This window comes from Rhinolophus sinicus, linkage group LG04 (assembly GCF_036562045.2).
Source record: "Rhinolophus sinicus isolate RSC01 linkage group LG04, ASM3656204v1, whole genome shotgun sequence".
Taxonomy (NCBI): domain Eukaryota; kingdom Metazoa; phylum Chordata; class Mammalia; order Chiroptera; family Rhinolophidae; genus Rhinolophus; species Rhinolophus sinicus.
The window spans coordinates 1,681,722-1,703,139 of NC_133754.1; the positions used below are offsets into that span (position 1 = coordinate 1,681,722).

Consider the following 21,418-nt stretch of genomic DNA (forward strand, 5'->3'; position numbering starts at 1 on the left):
CCCTTTGGATCACATCTGAGTTTATGCTAATGAGGTGGCTTCGGGTGGGGCCCTAGGTGACCTTAGGGTGGCACTGGTCACCAGGAGCCCAGTGGTCAGCGGGCAGGAGCTTTCAGCCCCACTCGCGGCCCTCTGGTGAATTAGGGAGCTGGGGAGATGGAGGTTCTATCAAAACTCTTGAAAAACAAGATTCCATGAGCTTCTGGGTTGGTGACGGCAGCTGCACGCCGGCACGGGATGGAAGCTCCCGTGCTAGGGCCCCCTCGGCCTTGCCCTGCGTGCCTCTTCTGGCGGGCCATCTGCAACCTGCATTACGTACTTTATTATAAACTGGTAAACGTAAGACAACACTTTCTGAGTTCTCTGAGCTCTTCTAAGGAATGAGTGAACCTGAGGAAGGGGCACGGGGACCTGTGTTTTACGCAGCCAGTCAGAAGCACAGAGGACAACCTGAGGCTGGCGTCTCAATGGGGGCTCCTGTGGGGCTGAGCCCTGAACCTGTGGGATCTGGTGCCGTGTCCAGGTGGGTGGGGTCAGAACAGGGTCCCACCGTAAAACACTAGCTGGTGTCACAGAGAACGGCAGGGTTGCCTGGTGTGGTGGGGAAACCCCCCACACGCTCATTCAGTTGTTTTCTAAATTGACATAAGTGTCCAACAAGGTAACAGTTATCTGCATATGCCACTAGCTTTCAAGGATCAATTTACTGCCACTGTCCTCAAGGAACAGTCAGTCACCCTATAAGTGGTGACCATTTTCAGAGTAGACCTTCTGAAAGTGGGTGTGGGGTCCGAAGGAGCAGGCTCACAGCTAACGCAAGTTTTCATCAAGAACGTATTGGGGGATTGGCCCCCAACTGGACGCCAATTAAATCAATCAAATAATAGAAAAGTACTGAAAGAAAGATTACAATATACTGCGTAAGTGTTTGATAAAAGCATCTGAGTCCCTGTTTCCTTTGTTAAATAATGAGGTGTTCAGGGAACCACACCTAAGATAACTCTCAGGTGGCTTTAAACAAATTTAGTCCTGAATTGAGACAGGAGAGCTAGGTTACCGTGTGTGGTGATGCTACCAGTTCAGGAGGGCGGGGGAAGGGGTGCTCCCTGCAAACACGGTGAGAGCAAAGCGACCTAGAAAATGACAGTCCCCGTGTGTGGCTTTACTCTGGTTCTGGATCCTCATGAATTGACGTCATTTAAATATAAACCAGGTTAATCTCTGGGGAGGCGATATGATAAAGGCACTTTCTGTTTTGGAAGCAGTAGCCTCAGTACATATCGATGCCTTCTCTCATCAACTAAGACTGCTTTGCTTCAGGTCACACCAGCTAGATGAACAGATGGACAGCAAGGTAATGGGCAGACAGGTGACAAAGGACGCACAGTAAACAGTAACGGTGGAATCTAGGTGGTGGGAATTCCGGTATTATTTTCTAACTATTTCAACCTTGCCAAATACGTCTGAAAAGTGTCCTGATGAAGTGTTGGCACAGAAGCGAGCCTTCTCAGCAGAGGTGGTTTTAATGTCTAAGATGTATCTGTTAGCAGGTGATTTAAGCTACAGTGCGTCACAGCCCCGAGCACCAGTCAGTCCAGAGCGCGGCCGTGAGTCCGTGCAGGGAGGGCAGGGCACGTACCTTCGCACACGGGCACAGCCCCTTCGAACCGCAGCTGGGCACCGAGCTTGCAGGTGAGCGTGTCGGCTCCAGATAGCGTGTACCCAGGCTGGCACTGGTATCTCACAAAGTCTCCTGAAAGAGGCCACACAAAATGCTTGGAAATCTGTTTGAAACAGCTGACTACCTAACGGGTGAAGTCAACGTGCACGCCCTTTCCAAACCAACGTCCACATTCATTTTTAGACTGTTTGACAAAATAGTACCCTTTCAGTTCTTCACTTATAAATAGGCCATCTTAAACTTAACCAATAATGGTACAGAAGTTATGTGGCGGTCATGCATCTATGCTCGTTCTTCCTTGAGGATTACAGAAGGAAAAAAAAAGTGAAATGGATGCTTGGGGTTTCAGGTTGTGAAACTGAGTGGCTGTAATGCAGCCGAAGAGGGCCAAGCCACGAGCTGGGCCTGACTAGGACAACCCCCCCCCCTTTACATCAGCCTTTAACTGTGTAGCAGCAACTGGGTCCCGTGGTCTGAAACATGCTGTGACAATAGGACGGCCATTTGTAACTAAGGCTGAGAAATCCTGGTCACAACAATTATAGTACAATACTCCAATGGCTGATTAATTAATAAAATAGATCATTAATGTAAAGTGACAAAGCATAATTTCTAAATAGTATCATTAAACATATTCACCAATTATATATCAGTGTCAATGACAAGCCAATGTCATGCTAATCATTCTTTAAGCAACAAATGATTAAGTTCTTCAGTTGTATGAACATGTGTCCCTAACAAAACACAAATCCCTGAAAACTTGAGTCCAAAGAAAAACATCGACTAGTAAATGCTCCAGCGGGAAATGTGCTCAAACTGACAACAGCAACTTCAAATGGCAAGAACCCCAAATCATGGAAACGAAGAAAGAAAACGTGGCCTGTCGACAACTGACCTCCATGTGTGACCTCCCGGCGACACTTAAAGCACATGTCTGGTGGAGATGCACTTCCTCATGTGAGAACTACCGCAGGTGGGGCGGGTGTGAAAAGGTCGTATGAGGCTGAGGGCTCTCTATGAAGAAAACCTTACCTATTTCAAAATCATCGTCCTCCGTGAGCATTTCTGCATGTGGAACTGCAGGGGGAGGTGGACATTTCTTGTGCTGAAATGCTAAATGGTTTATGGGAAAAAACAAACAAACTGCAATTACATTTGCTGAATAAACAATTATTCAAAATGCATTCCTCTCACATTATTATAATGTTTAGGTACGCTAACATGTCTATATTCGTAAATCATTGTTTTATAAAATCCTCAGGCTTTCAGGGCTCACAGGATTGTTTCACACCGAGTAATATGTAAAGAAGGGAAAACATCCCTGCTTGGGTTTCTAGAAGAGACATGGTTCACGCGGGGCCTGTTCCATGCCCACGCTCAGGTGGCACGAGGCCTCTGGCTCTTCTCTGAGGACTTCCGTGGGTGACAGTTCTCATGAGAGACGAGGGACCTCAGACTTTCCCCGCGATCATTTAACGTTCATTCTCTAAACCCACAGAGGCTGGCTCTCGGCCATCCGTAAGCACCTGGCATTTTCTAGTGAGCCTCGGCAGGAGAGAGGGAGGAGGGGGACATCTATGACAAGCCCCAATGTACTTCAATGGCTTCCATTTTCGAGTTTCATTTCCCATACACTTGGAGTGAATCCCAGTTTACTGCGAAACATGGCCTAATAAAATGTGAACTGGTAAAGGTGTCATTAAGCAAAAGGGCCACAGGAACACTGGCGTCAAATGGAAGAGGCTCTGATCAGGCAGGCTCTCGAGACGCGCGGGCGTTCACCTGGAAGCAGGCAACGTCAACGGCAGGAGGACACCACAGGGAAATGTCTGCCCTCCCCCGGGGTGACAAGGCACTGACCGTGGAAATTGAGGACGAAGAAGCCGCCATTGGAAAAGTCGCTGTGAAACTTGAGCAGGACCTGATTGGTGGAACTGTACGCAGACTCCAGGGCTGTGTTTCCACTGAAAACTCCAAGCTGAGGCGAATTCTGATCGGGACCATCCCTGAGAAAGAGGAGAGACAGTGTGAACAAAAGGGCCTCGCGACAGCTTCAACCCACGGTCGGCTTTCTTCCCAGTCGGGCTGTCTCTTGGGAAAAGCAGGGTGATCTGAGCCCGGACCCCAGACGACAGGCTGGCCACACGGTCACATTTATTCCAGTGACTGCAGTACCATCCATCAGCTTCTTTTCAAAAGCCTGCATTTTACAGTCCAAACTCAATGGTGTCTCTAATTATGGGTGAGATTTATGGAGGTCTTCCCACTGAATTAAAATATTGAAAAAAACTGAATGAAGTATTACCCTCTTCTGGATACTGTGTTTAGAAATAGCAAGATGTTTCACATCCCCAAAGTTACTGCACTGTCCAGTGTCCTCCACTGGCGAGCTGACAATACGGACTCACCCACTTTTCCTAATTATAAAGACCGTGGCTTCCACCTTCCAAAGCTGTAGGCTAATCTGGGGGAAATTGCTGATGTTATCGTGTTGTCAGTTTTTGTTGTTGTCTGTTTTGCATTTGAGACAGCAGCTTCACCTGGTGAACCTAATACTTCAAGTTCTCCCTTTCTCCTCTGCCCACACGGTGGGGGCATTACCATCTCCCTTAAGAGTGATTTCTACAGCCACAAACTCCAGCCTCTCTCTTTCCCTCAGACGCTGTGTGTCCCACAAAGCGAGACTGGCTATTCTGCAGCCAGGACCTCATCTCAGAATCCTTAAACCTGAGGCGAGTCCTCCGTGCTCCTAGAACGAAGCTCCAAGCCTCTGCCTGACTCCCAGGCCCTGCGCTGCCTGCCCTGCTGACCCTGCCAGCCCACCTTTCTCTGGGAGCCTCACGAGACCTCAGCCATGTTACACATGAGGCCCAGTGCCTGGAACTGATGTGCTCGTGCCTCACAGCCCTCCCAGGAATGAGAACAAGACCAGCTTCACAACAACTTCACTGACACGTGCTCACACATGCACACACGTGCACACTGCGTTGCTAAGTGCAATCACTCCTTCACTTTCCATGGCTGTTTAGTCCAAAAGCACGGCCGGGCTCTTACAAGCTAGGCCACGTCCCGCCTCGTGCCCCGATGGTCCGCTCCACTTCTCTGAGTGTCCCAGGATCACAGAGTCATTGTCATTTCCCGGTTCCCCCACAAATCTCACCTCCAAAAGTGAAGGTGGGGAGAGTCATCCCCATAGATACACAAATTTAGTCAAGGGGAGTCTCAGAAACTTAGGGAGGCCATGTAAGTCACCAGGAAGGGAGCCAGAGCCGGAGTCCCACCCCGGTGCCTGGTTCAGTGTCTCCCACATGGCCTGTGGAGGGCTGTCTGCAGTGTTTACAAGGATGGAAGGCAGGCTGTGTGTGAACAGTTCTTCAATCGTTCTAGAAACACAACAGACTCATGGTGGTAAAGGATCCTACATGCTTTCCTTTAACAAAAAAGCCACTTAAATATGCAAAATAAATAATCTCGGGAGGGTCTCCTAAATGCAGGGTAATCCTGGATTTATCCACCATGCAACAAAGCTCCAATCTGTTACATGATGTTTATTCTCTACATTTCTAAATTTAGTCGGTCGATTTCCTTTTCAAGGTCCACGTAAGGACTTCATTTCTAAACATATCTGAAAGATAAGTGACCTCGGAGCGTGGTTTATCACAACCACAGACTGGCTCTTGCAGGAGCGGGTCTCGTACCAGACGGCGATGTAGTCATTGACGGCTTCGGTCTGCAGCAACGTGAAGTTGATGTAGACCCCGTGACCAGGAGGCACGGTGATCAGCCACACGCAGTCCTTCAGAATCGGGTACTCGTCTGGAAATCCAGGGGAATAAATGGTGCCATTCGGAGACATTATATTATATCCACAAGGAGCTGAAAAGGAAGTAAAGAAAACTCCAGCCCAAAAGTGCAGTCAACTTTAGAAAGGACACAGTTAAATATTTCTGTCCCGAAAGGCCCTTCACCAACATTTTCCCTCATAAGAAATAATCGTGAGATACTTCTCATGAACTACTTTGTCAAATAATTCCCCTAAAGTCTTAAAACCATAGAAGAATTACACTCCTAAGCCATCCGTTTCATTTATTACATTCAAAATATCTTCAGGATAAAGTCATTCCCATATAATTAAAAAGAAAAAAACCCTTAGTCCGTTGTCTCCTGTACTGTGGTGATAATCCATTGGACTATCCCATCAAGCGATTGTGTGGAAAGTATGCATAAATATAGGACTTAACTTTTTTCTTTTGTTCTACGTGAGATCTCGAAAGCCTATTTAAACTGTTCAAGAGAGTGGCATTTATGTCTATTTGCCTTGAAACAAAGACATTATCAATTCTTCGCAGATCTATACCTGGAGAAAGGAGATAAAATTCTGTGAGTGGTATTTTTTTCAACCACTTCCATATCTCACCAGCTTTCAACTATGGGAAGAATCATAATACCCAATCAGTCCATTTTTGTTTTACTTCAGAAATTGATATTCACTGTTGCCATGGCAAAAGCTTTATTTATGGAAGAATAAAGAGGCCAGAGGTCAGCAGAATAATCTGAGATGTATTCTTTAATTCATACAGTGGTATAATACATCGAAATCATGGGCATGCGGACTGTTTAATCAAACCAAAAGCCAACAGATGTGCTATGAGTATCTGTCACCAGCACGAATCTTGTGTGGCTTTTAATGACTTGCCACAAAAAGAATTTGAGTGGAATGAATAGGTCAAAATCCATGGAAAAAATCAAAAGAAAAGTTCAATGATTCAAAACAAAGAGTGATGAAGTAGCATACTGCAGGATACAACTGTACAGGTCCATGCTGATTTCAAAGGAGGTAGAAATGAACCCTGTAAAACTGACTGAATCTGGCTGGAATTGGGATACATTCGAAGAGGCTGTGGCGAACACTCTGCAAGTTTTATAGTGTAATTATCCATCAGTGGGCTTTGGAGTCGATACACCTCGATTTATAAGCTAGCAAAGGGGCCACATACTTACAACCTGTGACAATCGGCCCCAAGCCACCCTGCAGGCACCACAAGCCACTTGGTGGCCCGGGACAGGTGACACTTGTTCTCCCTTCCAAGCTTCATCACGGCATGAAAAGCTCACATGCTTTCCTCAGGGCGAATCGGTCTCTTCCTTCAAACCTCACTCAAATGGCAGCCCCCGTAAAGCCTCTCCTGCTTGCCTGGGGCTCCACTCACGGATCATGTGGCTGTAATTAGCTGCCAGCTGTTCTTCACTGTCCGAATGTCAGTGGCTGCCAGCCAGGGACCCTGTGTGCCCTTCGACCCATATGTAACTTCCTTGCATTCACCGCCATTGCCTAGCTCAGATCCCGAATGATAATAGACAACAAAGAATGGATGGACTGAAGATGAGTGAGACAATAAACAGAAAACACTTTACTAATAAATGCATCGCATCCGCATGCTGACATACCTACCTTATATGTGATTTGAGATTAATCGTTTGGTACGGATTTGTAACTCTAAGTTTCCCTGCGGCATTTGACTTTTTAAGTTAAATCTTATAGTTGTACAACCACATTATATATGGTAGCTACCTTCCCATTGGGGAAACAAAACAAAATGAAACAAACAACCCCAAAATAGGGCAAAAGAAATGGGGACACGCCATTTCTTTATCTGGGGCCAGGCATGGGAAACTCAGGGGGCAATGGGACATCTCTTTATCGGGTTATATTTTTCTCACTTAAACCAGTCCGATGTGGCTTTCTCTGAATAGAGATGGATAAAAAGACAGAGCATATCAAGTGATATTAAAACAACGATTACATTTTAAAAAGCCTACATATCCACTAAGGGTTACAGACCATTTATAGACGGTTTTCTCCAGGATTATATTAAGATTTCTGACTAAACTTGGAGTGTGGGGAAAACATTTGCAGTACTACACAACCAACACACGTTTGGCATGAATTCCTATGAAATGTAAACTCTTAACTATTACCATAATCAGGTCCTGAACGCTTAATGCCAGAGTGGGTGGCGCACCACACCTGTTTCTGACCCATTGTTTTCCTTCACTTACTCTGATTTCCTTAAAGTGGTTTTCAGATAGAAAGATAAAGTACACTGTATCTTAGGAATTACTGTTAGATAATGTCTATTTAAAAAGTAATATTTATGAATACAAGTTAAACAAGAGAGTTGCATTTTCTATAGTGTCATTTTTATTCTGAAATCTTGGGAATAATTACTCTGTATTTATCAATCAACTTGGTAAACCCTAATTTTAAAAATATGTGCATAATAATATAATTTTGGCTGGTTGGATTGCTCATGTCAATTATGCAACAGATTGTTTTCTGCTTACAAAACCTGTCAGTCTAAAAGAAACTGCTAACACACTTCTGGCAACATAACAGGTTGTCCTAATAATTACCTCTGTCCACAGAGCTCCCCGCCATATGTACTAATGCATTTTAAAGTGAGGTATCTGATGACAGTGTTTAAATTTAAAAGAAAACTTAAAAGACTATCTACATAAATATTTCAGTGAGAAAGGATTAATTGGGTCAATAAAATATTAAAAATTTTTAACTATACTTGTAAGTACAGATGCAGATTTAATTATCAAATTACATTTTGTAAATTAATAAATCACGGTCTACTTAACCGTATTTTAACAATTATAACCCACTTTTAAAAAACTGAGACTTCTGTATGAGTTACTGGCAAAATTAATAATGTCTTGAATTTCTCAAGTCACTTTCAGGCATATTCTTTCATTTATATATTTTAAGAATATCATACTTTTAGTCCAGATTCTTTTCAAATAAGTTCGGAATATATTAATGTTACATAATAGGTTCTTATGTAAATTAACTTACTAATATTTTTTCAGCATATTTATACAAACTAGTTTGATATATACCATGAAGATTGATGCCTTAAGATTTAGAATTCTTGAATCTTAATTGTCTGAATTGCTCAATTTTTAATAAAGATGTTCAGAAGTTGTTCAAAACACTGATGTTTTTTTTTTTTTGAGATTCTTCTGAAGGCTACAGGGCTGGACCTTTGAAGGTGGTTTTTCAGTATACTTGCCTTGGATGCCAACCATAAATCTGAAACCACAGACCACTCTGGGTTCATACAAGACATCTCAGGGCAGGACACTGGACTATCCAGTGTTCTGTGTCCTGTGAGGGCTTAAGTGTCGTCTCCGTGAACATGAATAGCCATCGGAACAGACCGTCATCCTCAGGAGAAAAGAACTCCTTTTATTACATCTCTTTGGAAATACAACCTTTTATGATAAAATAATTTTTATTTTAAAATAAAACCCTCTGCTTATTTTTTAATTTAATCCAATATGGAGAATATTTAAACATACATTGGATGGTGCTTAGAAAATTTACATTATGATATGATTTTGCATGAATCTTACATTTTGCTTTTTTATTCTATGAAATTATAGATACGAAGAGAGATATAAAAATATCTGTGTAGTAAATAATTTGACCTTGCCAAAAGGTCTGACATTTGGCCTGGGTTCTGGGAGGGAATTTATAGTAATTTATAGCATACTTGATAGGATTGTCTTTGTTTCATGTGGGGGCTGTCCACCCCCGGTGGTCCCTGCACACGTCTGGACGCCCCCTGTGGTCTCAGCACAGGGCTGGCCGCCCCATTGGTCCCAGCATGGGACTGGCTGCCCCAGAATTCAGCCCCATGATTTAGGATGTGCCTTTGGGTTGTCACAGGGTATCAGTCGGTCTAGAAGCTGATAACAACCACTGGACAATCCAGCCGTCATGCCCACGTAGCGGAACCCCAGTAAAGCGCCGAGGTGATTCTCCCAGGAGGGCAGTGCTCAGTGCAAATTGTCACATGTCACTTCTGAGAGCCACGCATCTTCCCAGACACCTCCACCCATGTTTCACCTTGGGTGATTTTAACACGTCCTTTCCCTGTTATAAACCACAGCCTTGAGTGTAACAGCTTAGTGAGTTCCCTGAGTCCGTGCAGTGATGTGTCCCACCTCAAGGGAGTTCTGGGCGGGCCGTCCCCAAACTTTCACATCATGCAGGGAGCCTGGGAACCTGAGCCGGGTAGTTTGGCCAATTCTGGGTAGTGTCATGGGGTAGTTACAAAAGATAGCCTCGCCTTTAAGCTCCATCAGAAAAGATGTATTTTGTTATCTTCATACTGACAAAATAATTCTAAGCCACCAGTTATTTCCACGTTGGAAAACTGGACTTGAAAAAGCAATGAAATCTAATCAAATAAGTGATTCCACTTTTTTATATTAAGCCAAGAAGTCTGCCATTTATATATGAATACAAAGGATTCAGGCAAAATTACAAATAAAGAAAGGTTTTAATCCTGACAATTCAAAGTAATTTATACATGTAAATGTATGAATTTTTAATGAACAATAGTGTATGAAAGGTTTTTTTAAGTGTTTTAATAAAATATACCTGATACGCAACTTTTAGTCTTAGTTTTATAAAATAATTTTAAAATGTTGTTTTAAATTTGTATTACACTGTTATTAATTTTAAATTATTAAATTTGTATTAGACTAAGATATTTTTTAATGTAGGAAAGTTTTTCTATAGTTATTTTTATGATAATACAGAACAGAAAATACAGGTTAAAGATATGATTTAAGAAATCCATCTTTTTCTTCTTTTTTTATTTTTTTGTTTTACTTCTTCAGTAGGAATTCAAACACATATAGACACCATTTCCTTTTTCTCCCTGGGACAGAGGTACTTAACATTTTCAAACATCCACTAGTTGGTAATTTCATTATTTTTTCATTCAAAGCTACTGTAAAAAGAATGGTAAAATATTGGGTTTGCAGTAATGATCTGTTTCATATGCATTCTTCATAAACAGAGTACTTTGTCTATATATTTTAACTTGACATTGCAAAAATTTCAAAGTTATCATAAATATCAAGTAGCCAGACGGAAGCTTTAAATAAATGACCCCTGATCAGAATGGGGGCATTCCATGAACCCTGATTGCCCAGCCACCTCTGCCCAATTCCAATGTCTCCCAGGAAAGCCATCACCTACTGAACTTCACTACCTCATTCTACCTAAGACGGTCCCTACTATGTCTTTGCTTATCCCATCTCTTCTACCTGGGGGGTCTGTACGTTGGAGTAGCAAACGATATGCATGCTACAAGGCCCACTACAAAAATGAAATCAGTTTTCTGAAATACAAAAGCAATATACAATCGACTATTGTAAAAGGTAGGCAATAAAAATATCTGGGCTAAAATTAATAAGCATCCTTTTCCCCTCGACCCTCACAATGCGATGGCCCCAATGTAAAGATAAATACTGCTCCCGTCATGAAGATTTCCCCAATCACCGTCCAAGGAAATACCATCTTCTGTACCTGCAACTCATTAAAACCACCTGCTTGCATCTGATTTTGCTTAATAAATATTTGGGTTTATTATTTTGTTACTCTTGTAATTTTTTTGAGGGCAAGACCTATTTGTTCATTTTTTAAAACTTGCTGGCATATGATATATTCCTGACTACTAAGTAGAATGAATTTAACATAATATATTCCAATAAATACTTGTTGAACAAATTAATGAATTCTCGAATACGTTTATATTTAATGCACCATTATATACATGAAAAAAGAAATCGCTCCCAAGGAGAACGATTAACCTACCATCACATCTTGGGAAAGGGTGGTTCCAGTTCCTGTTGATCCCATGCTGACAGGTGAGGACTGGGTGGCCAATTAAAACGTACCCAGGAGAACACTCGAAAGATATCGATTGCCCCACACTGTAATCGGAGTTGATCATGTACCCGTTCTGGAAAGGCGGTGGGTCTGGGCAGTTCTGTAGTTCATAGGCTAAAATAAACAGACAGAGTCAAGCTCACAGATAAGAAGTTCATCTGCAATTTAGAGGAGGAATATAGTCACATACGGCTTCTTACGAGGAATTTTCTCAATATAAGTGTGGACTAAAAGGTGCTGTAATAAATTATCAGTTCCTAACTGGGCAGGTCAGGCCCAGGAAAAAAACAACTATCAAAAATGTATTGCCAGTGTCCGTGGAGAAGCAGCAATCACACCACGTCCCAAGTCACCTCTTCGTCCTTTGCAGACTCCTTCCGCTCATGGTTTAGCTGTGTTTCTGGGTATCAGTACAATCAATGAAGCATCAACTATCACAGTGCATTCTAAACAAGGTCAGGGAAACAGGTCCTGAGAAGCATCACGTGAGACAGCCTTTAACCGGTACACACACACAGGCACACACACACAAAGGCACACACACAGACCTCACTCACACACACACAGGCACACACACAGACCTCACTCACACACACACACACGTGACTCACTGCCTTGTTGCAGGGAGAAGAGGCTGCAGTTTGCATCAATGTCTACACTGAGCACAACTTGTAAGCCCCCCTCAAGCACTTACAAAATCAATGTGGGGTCCTAGGAGCCTATGCTAGTCCTCAGTTAGACACGCCAGGTGGCTGGTTTCCCAGATTGGACCTTTCATTTTACTGACTAGGACGCTCACCACCTTTCTTGGTAACAGGGATGACCCTGGTCCGCACTGTGAAGGTAGGTGGTCTGCCTAAGGGTTCGCCATGGGTTATGTGCACTCCGTGATCCGAGAGCTACTGCTGCCTCACCTGGTGTGACTGCTGAGCTTGCAGCCGATGGCATGTTTTGTGGGCTCCCCGAAGTCTCTGCTGGGGGTGGTCGGCCAAACTGCTTGCTCATAATTGCAGCTACAATTGTGCCCTGTGCTTGGACCAACCAACGATTAAAGTGCCCGTCGTCCTTTTGTACGGGAGCTTTTATATCTTGAAGAAACTTTGATTTAGACCCAACAGTTAGACTCACTGAGACGGCGTACTCCCACGTCAGACTCAGAACCTGCTTCCTTCAGGACTGAGCAAGAAGCAAGCAGCCGCTCTAAACGGGACATCTGGAGGCACTGTCACCCCAGAGACATATCAGCTGACATGTATTGTCTAGGCTTTGGGTTCAGAGAAATAGGTCTCTGAACTTTCAGCAACCCCATAAAGGAAAAGCAAACTCACATCATCTGCAGGGAGGAAACTGGCCACCATTTAGGATTTGGACCCTGGTCTCTAAGAGTCTAGACCATGAACAGCCAGTATAGGCACTTCCTCCATCTCAAAAAACGTTCCCTAAGTGGGACAGGAATCAATAGGACTGTTTGCTGTCCATGGTTTCAAGCATTTTCATGTGCAACAGGCTTCTTTACAGAGCCTCATGTTGAGGGCTTGATCCATGGCCGCAGACAGGTGGGGAAGGACGGAGTGAGGCTCTGCCCTGTTCTTCCAGTCAGCTCGGAATACCACGTGGAAAGGAGAAAGAGAGACTGTTTCAGAAGCTCATCAATTTCCTGCACACATTATGTCCGAGTCTATAAGGGCCAGTGAGTGTGCTTACACAATCAGTTAGGAGGAATTCTTCAGTTGCTCATTGCACAGAGAAGGCGGTTTAATTCCTTCTTGGTCTAAAGGGAAAACACTGGCCTACCGACCGGAGCCTATTTTCTCATAGACCCAATTCACTAAAAATGCAACAGTTTTCTGATTGCATGAATGAATAAGCAGATTTCACAGATTTTATTAGGTTTTTGTTTTGTTTTGTTTTGTTTTTGTGTGTGTGTGTATGTGTTTTAAATGGTACCTCACACACATAGCAAAAGGAAAGCCACAATGGGAATGTTGAAAAAAAGGAAGACACTTTTACTTCCTATAGTTGAAGCACTTAAAATTATTAAATTTTTCAGCATTGAACAATTAAGCTTTATAATGTAAGAAAGAGGGAAGGAGGGAGAAAGAGAGGAAGGAAGACAAATATCCAATTTCTCCAAATGTCAAACTACAAAAATCAAAAGGAAAAGAAAGTCACTAAAATTCTTAATCTGCCAAAATTTCTATGAAAAATACTATGAGAAAAATCTAATACTAATACAAATACTATGGAAAAATCTAAGTACAAATAAGCCCATATCAATATCACAAGAGTAGGGTAGCACACAGAATTTTATCTTTTACAAGGGAATCCTTTGTTTGTCTCTAGGAAGATACCTGTTATTCACATCTATCAACCTCAAGTGATATTTGCATCAAGCGTTTAAATTATAGGTGTTGATGTGACAGCCAATGGAGCCATGTAGTCATCTTTCTAATATCCATTATATTTCTGACTAACTGGTATCTAATTAGTTGATAAATATCTTCATACCTCCATCCATTTTCTAGTTCTTGACTTAGAAATGAGGTACATGAACTTGATTTTACTCAACACAGTTCTTCATCTTCCATTTCTCCAGTTCTGCATAAGTCATTTAACTTCAAGACAGCTGCATCTACTAGTAATGTTTTTGACCTTCATGTGGCCATAAATAAATGACAAGGTTTAAGAATAAGAGGTGCAACACAGACATCCCTGAGAATGACAAGAATTTTCTGCATGATTTATGCACCTTCTTATGAGTTATTAATTATAAGCTTAACTTATAAATCTCAAGTGGAACCTAGGAATTTTGATGTGACATACAAATCAGAGTTGTGTCATTTTGCCAATTTATAAATTTTGTAAAATGACAAACACTGAGAAACTATCTAATTAAGTACCATCTGTGTCAGAACTGATATCCTGAACACTAAAACTCAGGTTATTGTTCTTTTTTTATTTCATTTATTTTTATATCTCTCAATGATAGCAAATTAATTGCTTATAACAAAAAACATTGTTTAGGGATTTTTTTTTAACGTGAATACTTAGACTCAGGAGTCAAGTAAATAAAACATTCACTGAACCAACCAGATGGTTGGCCTAAATGAGGGCTCCCAAGTCCAAATGCCTATGCAGCATCCATGACCACAGCTGGCAGGGAGCTGAAGGGAACTTTGGAAGTCAATGCCTTCCAATTCCGAAAGGTGCTGTCACTCTGACACTTCAGGGGACTGTCCCCAAGGTGAATGCAGGCCAAATGTTTCCAGATTCTGTCAATGCAAGAGAACAAAAGGAAAGTGGATGTATGGGTATTTCATATGAAATCTAATTCCAAAAATTGACAATTTCAAAAAGGTTAGTATTTTGCAAGCCAACCACAGTAACTTTATGACCTGTGGTCCAGATGATTCCTACATAAATTGTTTGTGTTTTTCCTTTTTTTTTTTTTTTGGATTGAACTACTCAGTAACTCTTGGAACTATGTACATGTGGCCTTAATATGCCTATCTGGGCAATATCAAGAGAAGTAAAACAAAATAAATTTGAATTATGGAGGTGAGAAGTCATGTAAGATAAAATACAGTTTCAAAACTGCAGGGCTGAAGATCATGGGTGCCAGATGGTCACTGTACTTATCAGGGGATCACGTCATAGACTGTGTAGATGCCTGACCACTGCGCTGTACACCTGAAGCTGAAGTAGAATAATATTGAATGTCAATTATAATTATTAAATATATACCGGGGGTGCGGAAAAATGTATATACATGACTTGTCATCACCTTTTGTTATTGGTATATATTACAACTTTAATAGTTTTTTCCTTTCTTCAAATGTGTGTACGGGATGTGGAGCACAGCATAGGGAATAGAGTCAATGGAATTCTAACAGCTACATAGGATGTCAGAGGGGTAGTGGATGGGGGAGGGGGGTTATCACTTTGTGAGGGGTGTAAATGTCTAAGTAGTACGTTGCTTTGTACACCTGAAACTAATAATAATAAACCTGCAAGGCAAAACATCAACAACAACAAAAATACATGGCAAACAATACTCTCATGGGAATATTTTTTTAACCTCATATTGTTATTGAGATGTATTATAGTCTTAAAAATTATAAACTCTTTTTAAAAATAATTTATTTTCCAATTACAGTTTTAGTATAATATTATATTCATTTCAGGTGTACGGCACGGTGATTAGACATTTAGATACCTTACAATGTGATCGCCTGATGGGGATTTTTGACTTTTGCAATGTCAAGAAGAAAAAAAGGTCAAATTTTGAATACAGTATTAAGATATTCAAAATGGGGCCACCCTGGTGGCTCAGGCAGTTAGAGCTCCATGCTCCTAACTCCGAAGGCTGCGGTTCGATTCCCACATGGGCCAGTGGGCTCTCAACCACAAGGTTGCCAGTTCAATTCCTCAACTCCCGCAAGAGATGGTGGGCAGCGCCCCCTGCAACTAAGATTGAACATGGCACCTTGAGCTGAGCTGCCGCTGAGCTCCCAGATGTCTCAGTTGGTTGTAATGTGTCCTCTCAACCACAAGGTTGCCGGTTCAACTCCCGCAGGGGATGGTGGGCTGCGCCCCACCCAACTAGCAATGGCGACTGGACCTGGAGCTGAGCTGCGCCCTCCACAACTAAGACAGAAAGGACAACAACTTGACTTGGAAAAAAGTCCTGGAAGTGTACACACTGTTCCCCAATAAAGTCCTATTCCCCTTCCCCAATAAAAGCTTAAAAAAAAAAAAAAAAAAAAGATATTCAAAATGAGGGCGACTTCAATGCTCTCAGAGTCAGCTGAGACAGACCACTTACTTGGCAGTTTATGGTCTGAGATGTATAATTATGTATGTTTTTTATTGAGTCTGATACTGAGATTATGCCAATTAAACTATGGAGCATACAATAGATAAACTAAGTCTAAAATGGTGATCTGAGTAAAATGTTCATACTTTAAGAAACACACTTCAGTAAGAATAGGGAAGGGGTGGGAACCAGGTTACAGAAATATAAAAGAGAAGCATAGAATTTAGAAAAAAATATTATTCAAATTTTAAGTTGAACACACAGTCAGATGGTGACAAAATATTAGGTTGGTGCAAAAGTAATTACAGTTTAAAAGGTTAAATAAAAAAGAAAATTGTAAAAACCACAATTACTTTTGCACCAACCTAATAAAAGAAGGGTGTGTTCGAATCATAAGCTGATTTGACTCTAAACCATATCTCTTGGTAGTTTGAACTTATCAGACCTAGACAGTTACTTGAGAGATGTAGCATTTCAGCAAATAATCCTTCCTATGTATACATATTATAAATGTACCACGGCAAAACAAGCAACAGGAGTGACTGAAGTTCCACAATGAAAAGAAAGCACCCAAAATATTGTAGTTTTTTGTTGTTGTTGTTGTTGAGACATATTTCATATCAGAACTATGATTACTAGGAGTTTGTTTTCCCACATGTAAAACTCTGTGGTTTTATGTCTATTTTTAAAGGGTTTCAGAACGAGTCTCCCCAGAATGTGCCACTCTGGTGTGTGGACTATTTTGAGCAGAAGTCAATCAAGACCCAGTAGTCTCAAGGAAAAATTTTACCTCTCCTTTACCTACCTAAACAAATTTAGTTGGAGGGCCTGGCCCAGAAAGAGAGCTACTGCCAGAGATGAGTTTTTGTCTGAATGACCTACCTGTATGGGGCACAAATGTCTAATTAATCACCAAACACCTGCTCTTCTTATGGTTTTGTGAATTCAATCCCCCCTCTAGAAGCCCCTTCTCCTTAGCTCAGGTGGCACATAAGCCTCAACTGCCTGACGCCTGTGGTCTTATATGCTTATGGGGCCCTGTACATCCATAATTAAATTTATTTTTCTCCCGTTAATCTCCCTTATGTTAATTTATTAACAAACCAGCCAAAAGAACCTACAAGGGTAGAGGAAAAATTTTCCTCCCCTACACGACTTTTCAAATGAATTGGGAATCTTTCCCTTTGAAATATTCCAAGTATCTGGAATTGATTTCAAATTGAATCCAGAAGTCTGAAATGTGACTGAGTTCTTTGTCTTATCAGCTGACAATGTCTACTAGGAAAGACTTCAGATGTAAAATTGGCCTTCAGAGGATAGGTGGAATAGGAACGTGGAGCACAGGACAGTTTGCATCGTTCCTGCACACTGCTACTCAGAGTGCCCTTCCTTCATCCTCAGGAACAGAGCCCGAGCCCTCATTTCCTTTGGGAGACGAGTGTGCCCTGATTGAAAACGAATTACATTTCCTAGATGGTTTCAGCCAAGGGTGGTTACTGAGTGGGTTTCTTCCGCTCTGCATGGATGGAGCTCCAGAGGAAGCTCTCCCCTCTCCCACTTGTAGTCTGATTGCAGACCTGACAGTGCAGGTGTGACAGACGTCCTTGGACCACCTGGTGACAAGAGTGTGGAGGAGAAAGGGGCCACGTACTACACCTGGCGAGCTCAGGGGTGGCTAGCACAAACCCAGACGCTGAAAGTAACCACACAGGATGGTCTGAACGTTAAAACCCCTAACTAGTAGCGGGTCACGGCGGGCAGTCACATCCTTGGCCTGCGGCTTCCCTGACGAAGGTCAGTCTTTACCTGAAGTGAAGTCTGTCTATTGACCTTTTGCAGCTAAGATAAGAATAACATACCTTTGAAATGTCAGAGTAATTCTCTTTTCCAGTCCCCTCAGGGCACACCCACCACACCAGAGCACAGACAGCAGAACCCCTCATGGTTATCTTGTCCCCAAATACCATCTCTGTGCTGTGATAATTATTAACTATCCTGTACCCACCAATGTAAAAGTATGTGTCTCTCCATGTTACTTTTTATCCAATCACAGATATTTCCCCGCTTTGCTCTCTCCCACCCCTTCATTTACCACCAATGGATTTGAAGTTTCCCTCCTTACGTCTCCTTCTTTGATTCTAATGCATACAATTAACTGCAAAACTGCTCTTCTCCAGAGCATTTTCTCAATCTATTGAGATTTTGCTTCCCGGCAACTGTCATCAGTTTGGCTCAAATCAACTCTTAGAATTCTCTACAGGTTTGGATGTTTCTTATGTCAACAAGAGGAAAAGGCAAAAGGAGTCACAAAATGGTTGGCTTTGCCATCACCTGGCCAGTACCCAGTGCTGGCAAAAGTCACCCCTGGACCTCTCCTGATGACTGAGGTTTATGAGCAAAACAGTCCGGCCAGGCTGCCTCCAGACTCTGAGCTGCTCACTGCCCTTTTCTTAGAGCATTTATCTTAGAAAACTCGTCCTTGTCAATTTTTTCTCTGACCCTTTGAGATGTAAATCTTTTAAAAAGGCTCTTGCCAGTTTTACAGCCCAGGATTGTCTTTCTGAAGGACCTGGGAGCCATCTCTCTGAAATGCAGTCATCAGGATAGAATGTTCCGACCCACAGGTCCTGTGGGGGGGCAGGAGTTGGGCTTTAATGGACTCCAACTGGGAAATCTACTTCCCTCTTTTCCTGGAGATGAGAGGCTCTCTAGCTTTGTAGACTCAGACTCTGTCCCTTACCCTGACCCCAGCTCTTAAAAACCCTCCAGCCCTTAGCTTGTATTCATTTTCAAAACCTGAATTTGAATAAACACCTTAAGGAAGATTTACATATTTAAACAACACCCTCTGGGAACACAACTGATCCTGTGTAAAGCTAGATGCAGGTGCAAAAAAATCCAGAAAATCTTCAGTCCTACAATCTGTGCAGAATCCTCTTCCCCCTTCTCAGGCAATCAGGCCCAAACCATTCCCCAATGGGGAGAGCCGACCTGGCCGGGGCAGTCAGAGAATAGACAGGATACCTCAGACAAATGGCGTCCTAAGTGATTAACTGAGTGACTAACGGTAAGTGTTCTCAGTGAGGCAGACGCATAACCCAGAGACCCTGTTGTTCCAAAGCCAAGGCGAAAGGTTGTCGAGCCAGAAGGAGCGACAGTGGTCCTGAAAGCTACGAAGACACATGAGACGTGGAGCTGGCCCAGGGCATTCAGTGACATGACAGACTCTGAAATGGAGACTGTGTCCACTGAAGGGTGTGCCACAGCTACGAGTGGGGAATGGCAGTGAGGGAGGGGGCAGCAACTGAGACTGTCGGGGGAGATAATTCCTCCACAATGTTTCTTATAAAGTGGAAGCTGAAGAAAGATAAGGGTCAAAGGTACATTAAACTTGCATATAAATAGCAGTGTGTGTGTGTGTGTGTGTGTGTGTGTGTGTGTGTGTGAGAGAGAGAGAGAGAGAGAGAGAGAGAGAGAGATTTCTGTATATGACTTGAAACACTACGTGGTAAGGTCTAGTAGAGAAGTAGCAGCTGGAGATGCAACAAAGAGAAGGCAGTTCCCACCACGATGCCTGACTGAGTGGAAAGAAACGTCCCCAGAGCCTAGAGCACGGATTGGAATGGCTTTCAGCAGAGGACGCAACCTTCCATTCTGAAAGGAGAAAAGGCTGGAAGGCCCAGGCTGACCCCTGTGCAGACAGATGTGTCGGGGAAGCTGTCCCTGGGTGTACTTGTCTGTGTGTGAACGGAGTGCCTTTCAGGGAGGAAGTGACACTGTTTGCTGAGAGGGAGGGGCAGGGGATGTGAGGAATGAAAGACACAGTGTGCGCAGAGAGAAATTCTGGCAACGTCTCCTGTCACGTCACCACTGGGCCAGCCTTTATGTCCCTCTCTTTTCCCTCCTATCTGAATTCCTATTTTAAGAGACCCAAATTCTGAAAATCTAAATTTATAGTAACAATGTAGGTAACAATGTCTAGAAGTTCAACTCAAAATACTATGCTCTTCCACTAATTACATATTAAAGCTCTACATTTGAAAGCAGACTATGAATTGAAAGAAAACAAACGATTTAGCCATGGTAAAAAAAATAAGGCCTTACCTTTGACATTTTAAGTTTGATTTAACAATACTGAAGAAAAGACCAGCTAAATTATTTGTTTTACAAATGAAAATTTTGAACTTTTTTACATGTCGAAAACATTATGATAATGGTTGAGTTAAACTTTTCCTAGAGATCTGTTGATGGTTTAAAAAAGGATGAAGTTCATTCACTGAATTACTTTTCTGGCATAATTTGAACATGACTTGAAGAGTCCCTATCGCCACTGTTTTAGGCTGAGACAAGGCCTAAGTACACAAGCAACACTGCCAGACCCACTTCCATTAGGAGCGGACTCCCTACACTGTGGTACCAAAGGAACCTCCTACAAGTGCCTCAGAAGACACAGTGACAAATGAGGGTCTATAAGATGATGAAGCCAGGTGGCTTGGAAGGCACATGGTAATAGCCACCAGGGAGCATGAGAGAGGAAGGGCCAGGACCCTTGGGAGCAGGGGAGAGGGGAGCGGAGGTGGGGAGGGCGGGGGAGCAGTGGCGCTGACTACGCCCTGTGTATCCGCACTCCCTGGAAAAGGAAAGGGGGGGCTGCACTTCTAATCAGCAAACAGAATTCCACCAGAGTTATTCCCACTGCAGAAGGTTTCAGCCAATTAGGGAGGTTCACATCTCGATACAATTTAAACGTAATTCCTTACCTTGGTAAGCAAGCTTAAATCCTTGCCGGTTTTGCGAATGGTCGCTGTAAAAGTGGATGCGGGTTTCGTGCGTTGTGCTCAGCAATGCGGATGGGACATCGCTGCCACTAAACTGCCCGATCATAGGGCTGGTGTGGTGAGGTCCGTTCTGGATTTCCAGGTAGTCATGATTAGCTTCAGTAGAAAAATTCAGAAATTGAATATGTGCACCTATGAAAAAATATGGCAAAGAAATGAAAGTTAATATCAAAATTTATAAAATCAACGTTTATCAAAAGTGATTATAATTTGGTGAGTCTCCCCAGATAATCTCTCTCTAGGAGGCAGAACAGTCATTGTGCAGGAGAACACACATTTTGGGTTACAACAGACCTGGGTTCAGTTTCACCTCTGCCTACAAGCTCTGT

The 21,418-nt window shown here is 42.6% G+C and overlaps 1 protein-coding gene across 2 annotated transcripts in view; it reads right to left on the reverse strand.

Annotated features, from left to right (window-relative positions):
• CSMD1 (CUB and Sushi multiple domains 1) overlaps positions 1-21,418 on the reverse strand; it is a 1,601,557-nt gene that overhangs the window by 119,532 nt on the left and 1,460,607 nt on the right. For both annotated transcript variants that reach the window (XM_074329288.1, XM_074329289.1), the window contains exons 41-46: positions 21,012-21,221; positions 11,361-11,549; positions 5,380-5,557; positions 3,542-3,687; positions 2,714-2,794; positions 1,640-1,753 (exon numbers count right to left, since the gene is read on the reverse strand). In XM_074329288.1, the coding sequence (XP_074185389.1) occupies positions 1,640-1,753; positions 2,714-2,794; positions 3,542-3,687; positions 5,380-5,557; positions 11,361-11,549; positions 21,012-21,221 (918 nt within the window). The remainder of the gene's footprint in view (positions 1-1,639; positions 1,754-2,713; positions 2,795-3,541; positions 3,688-5,379; positions 5,558-11,360; positions 11,550-21,011; positions 21,222-21,418) is intronic.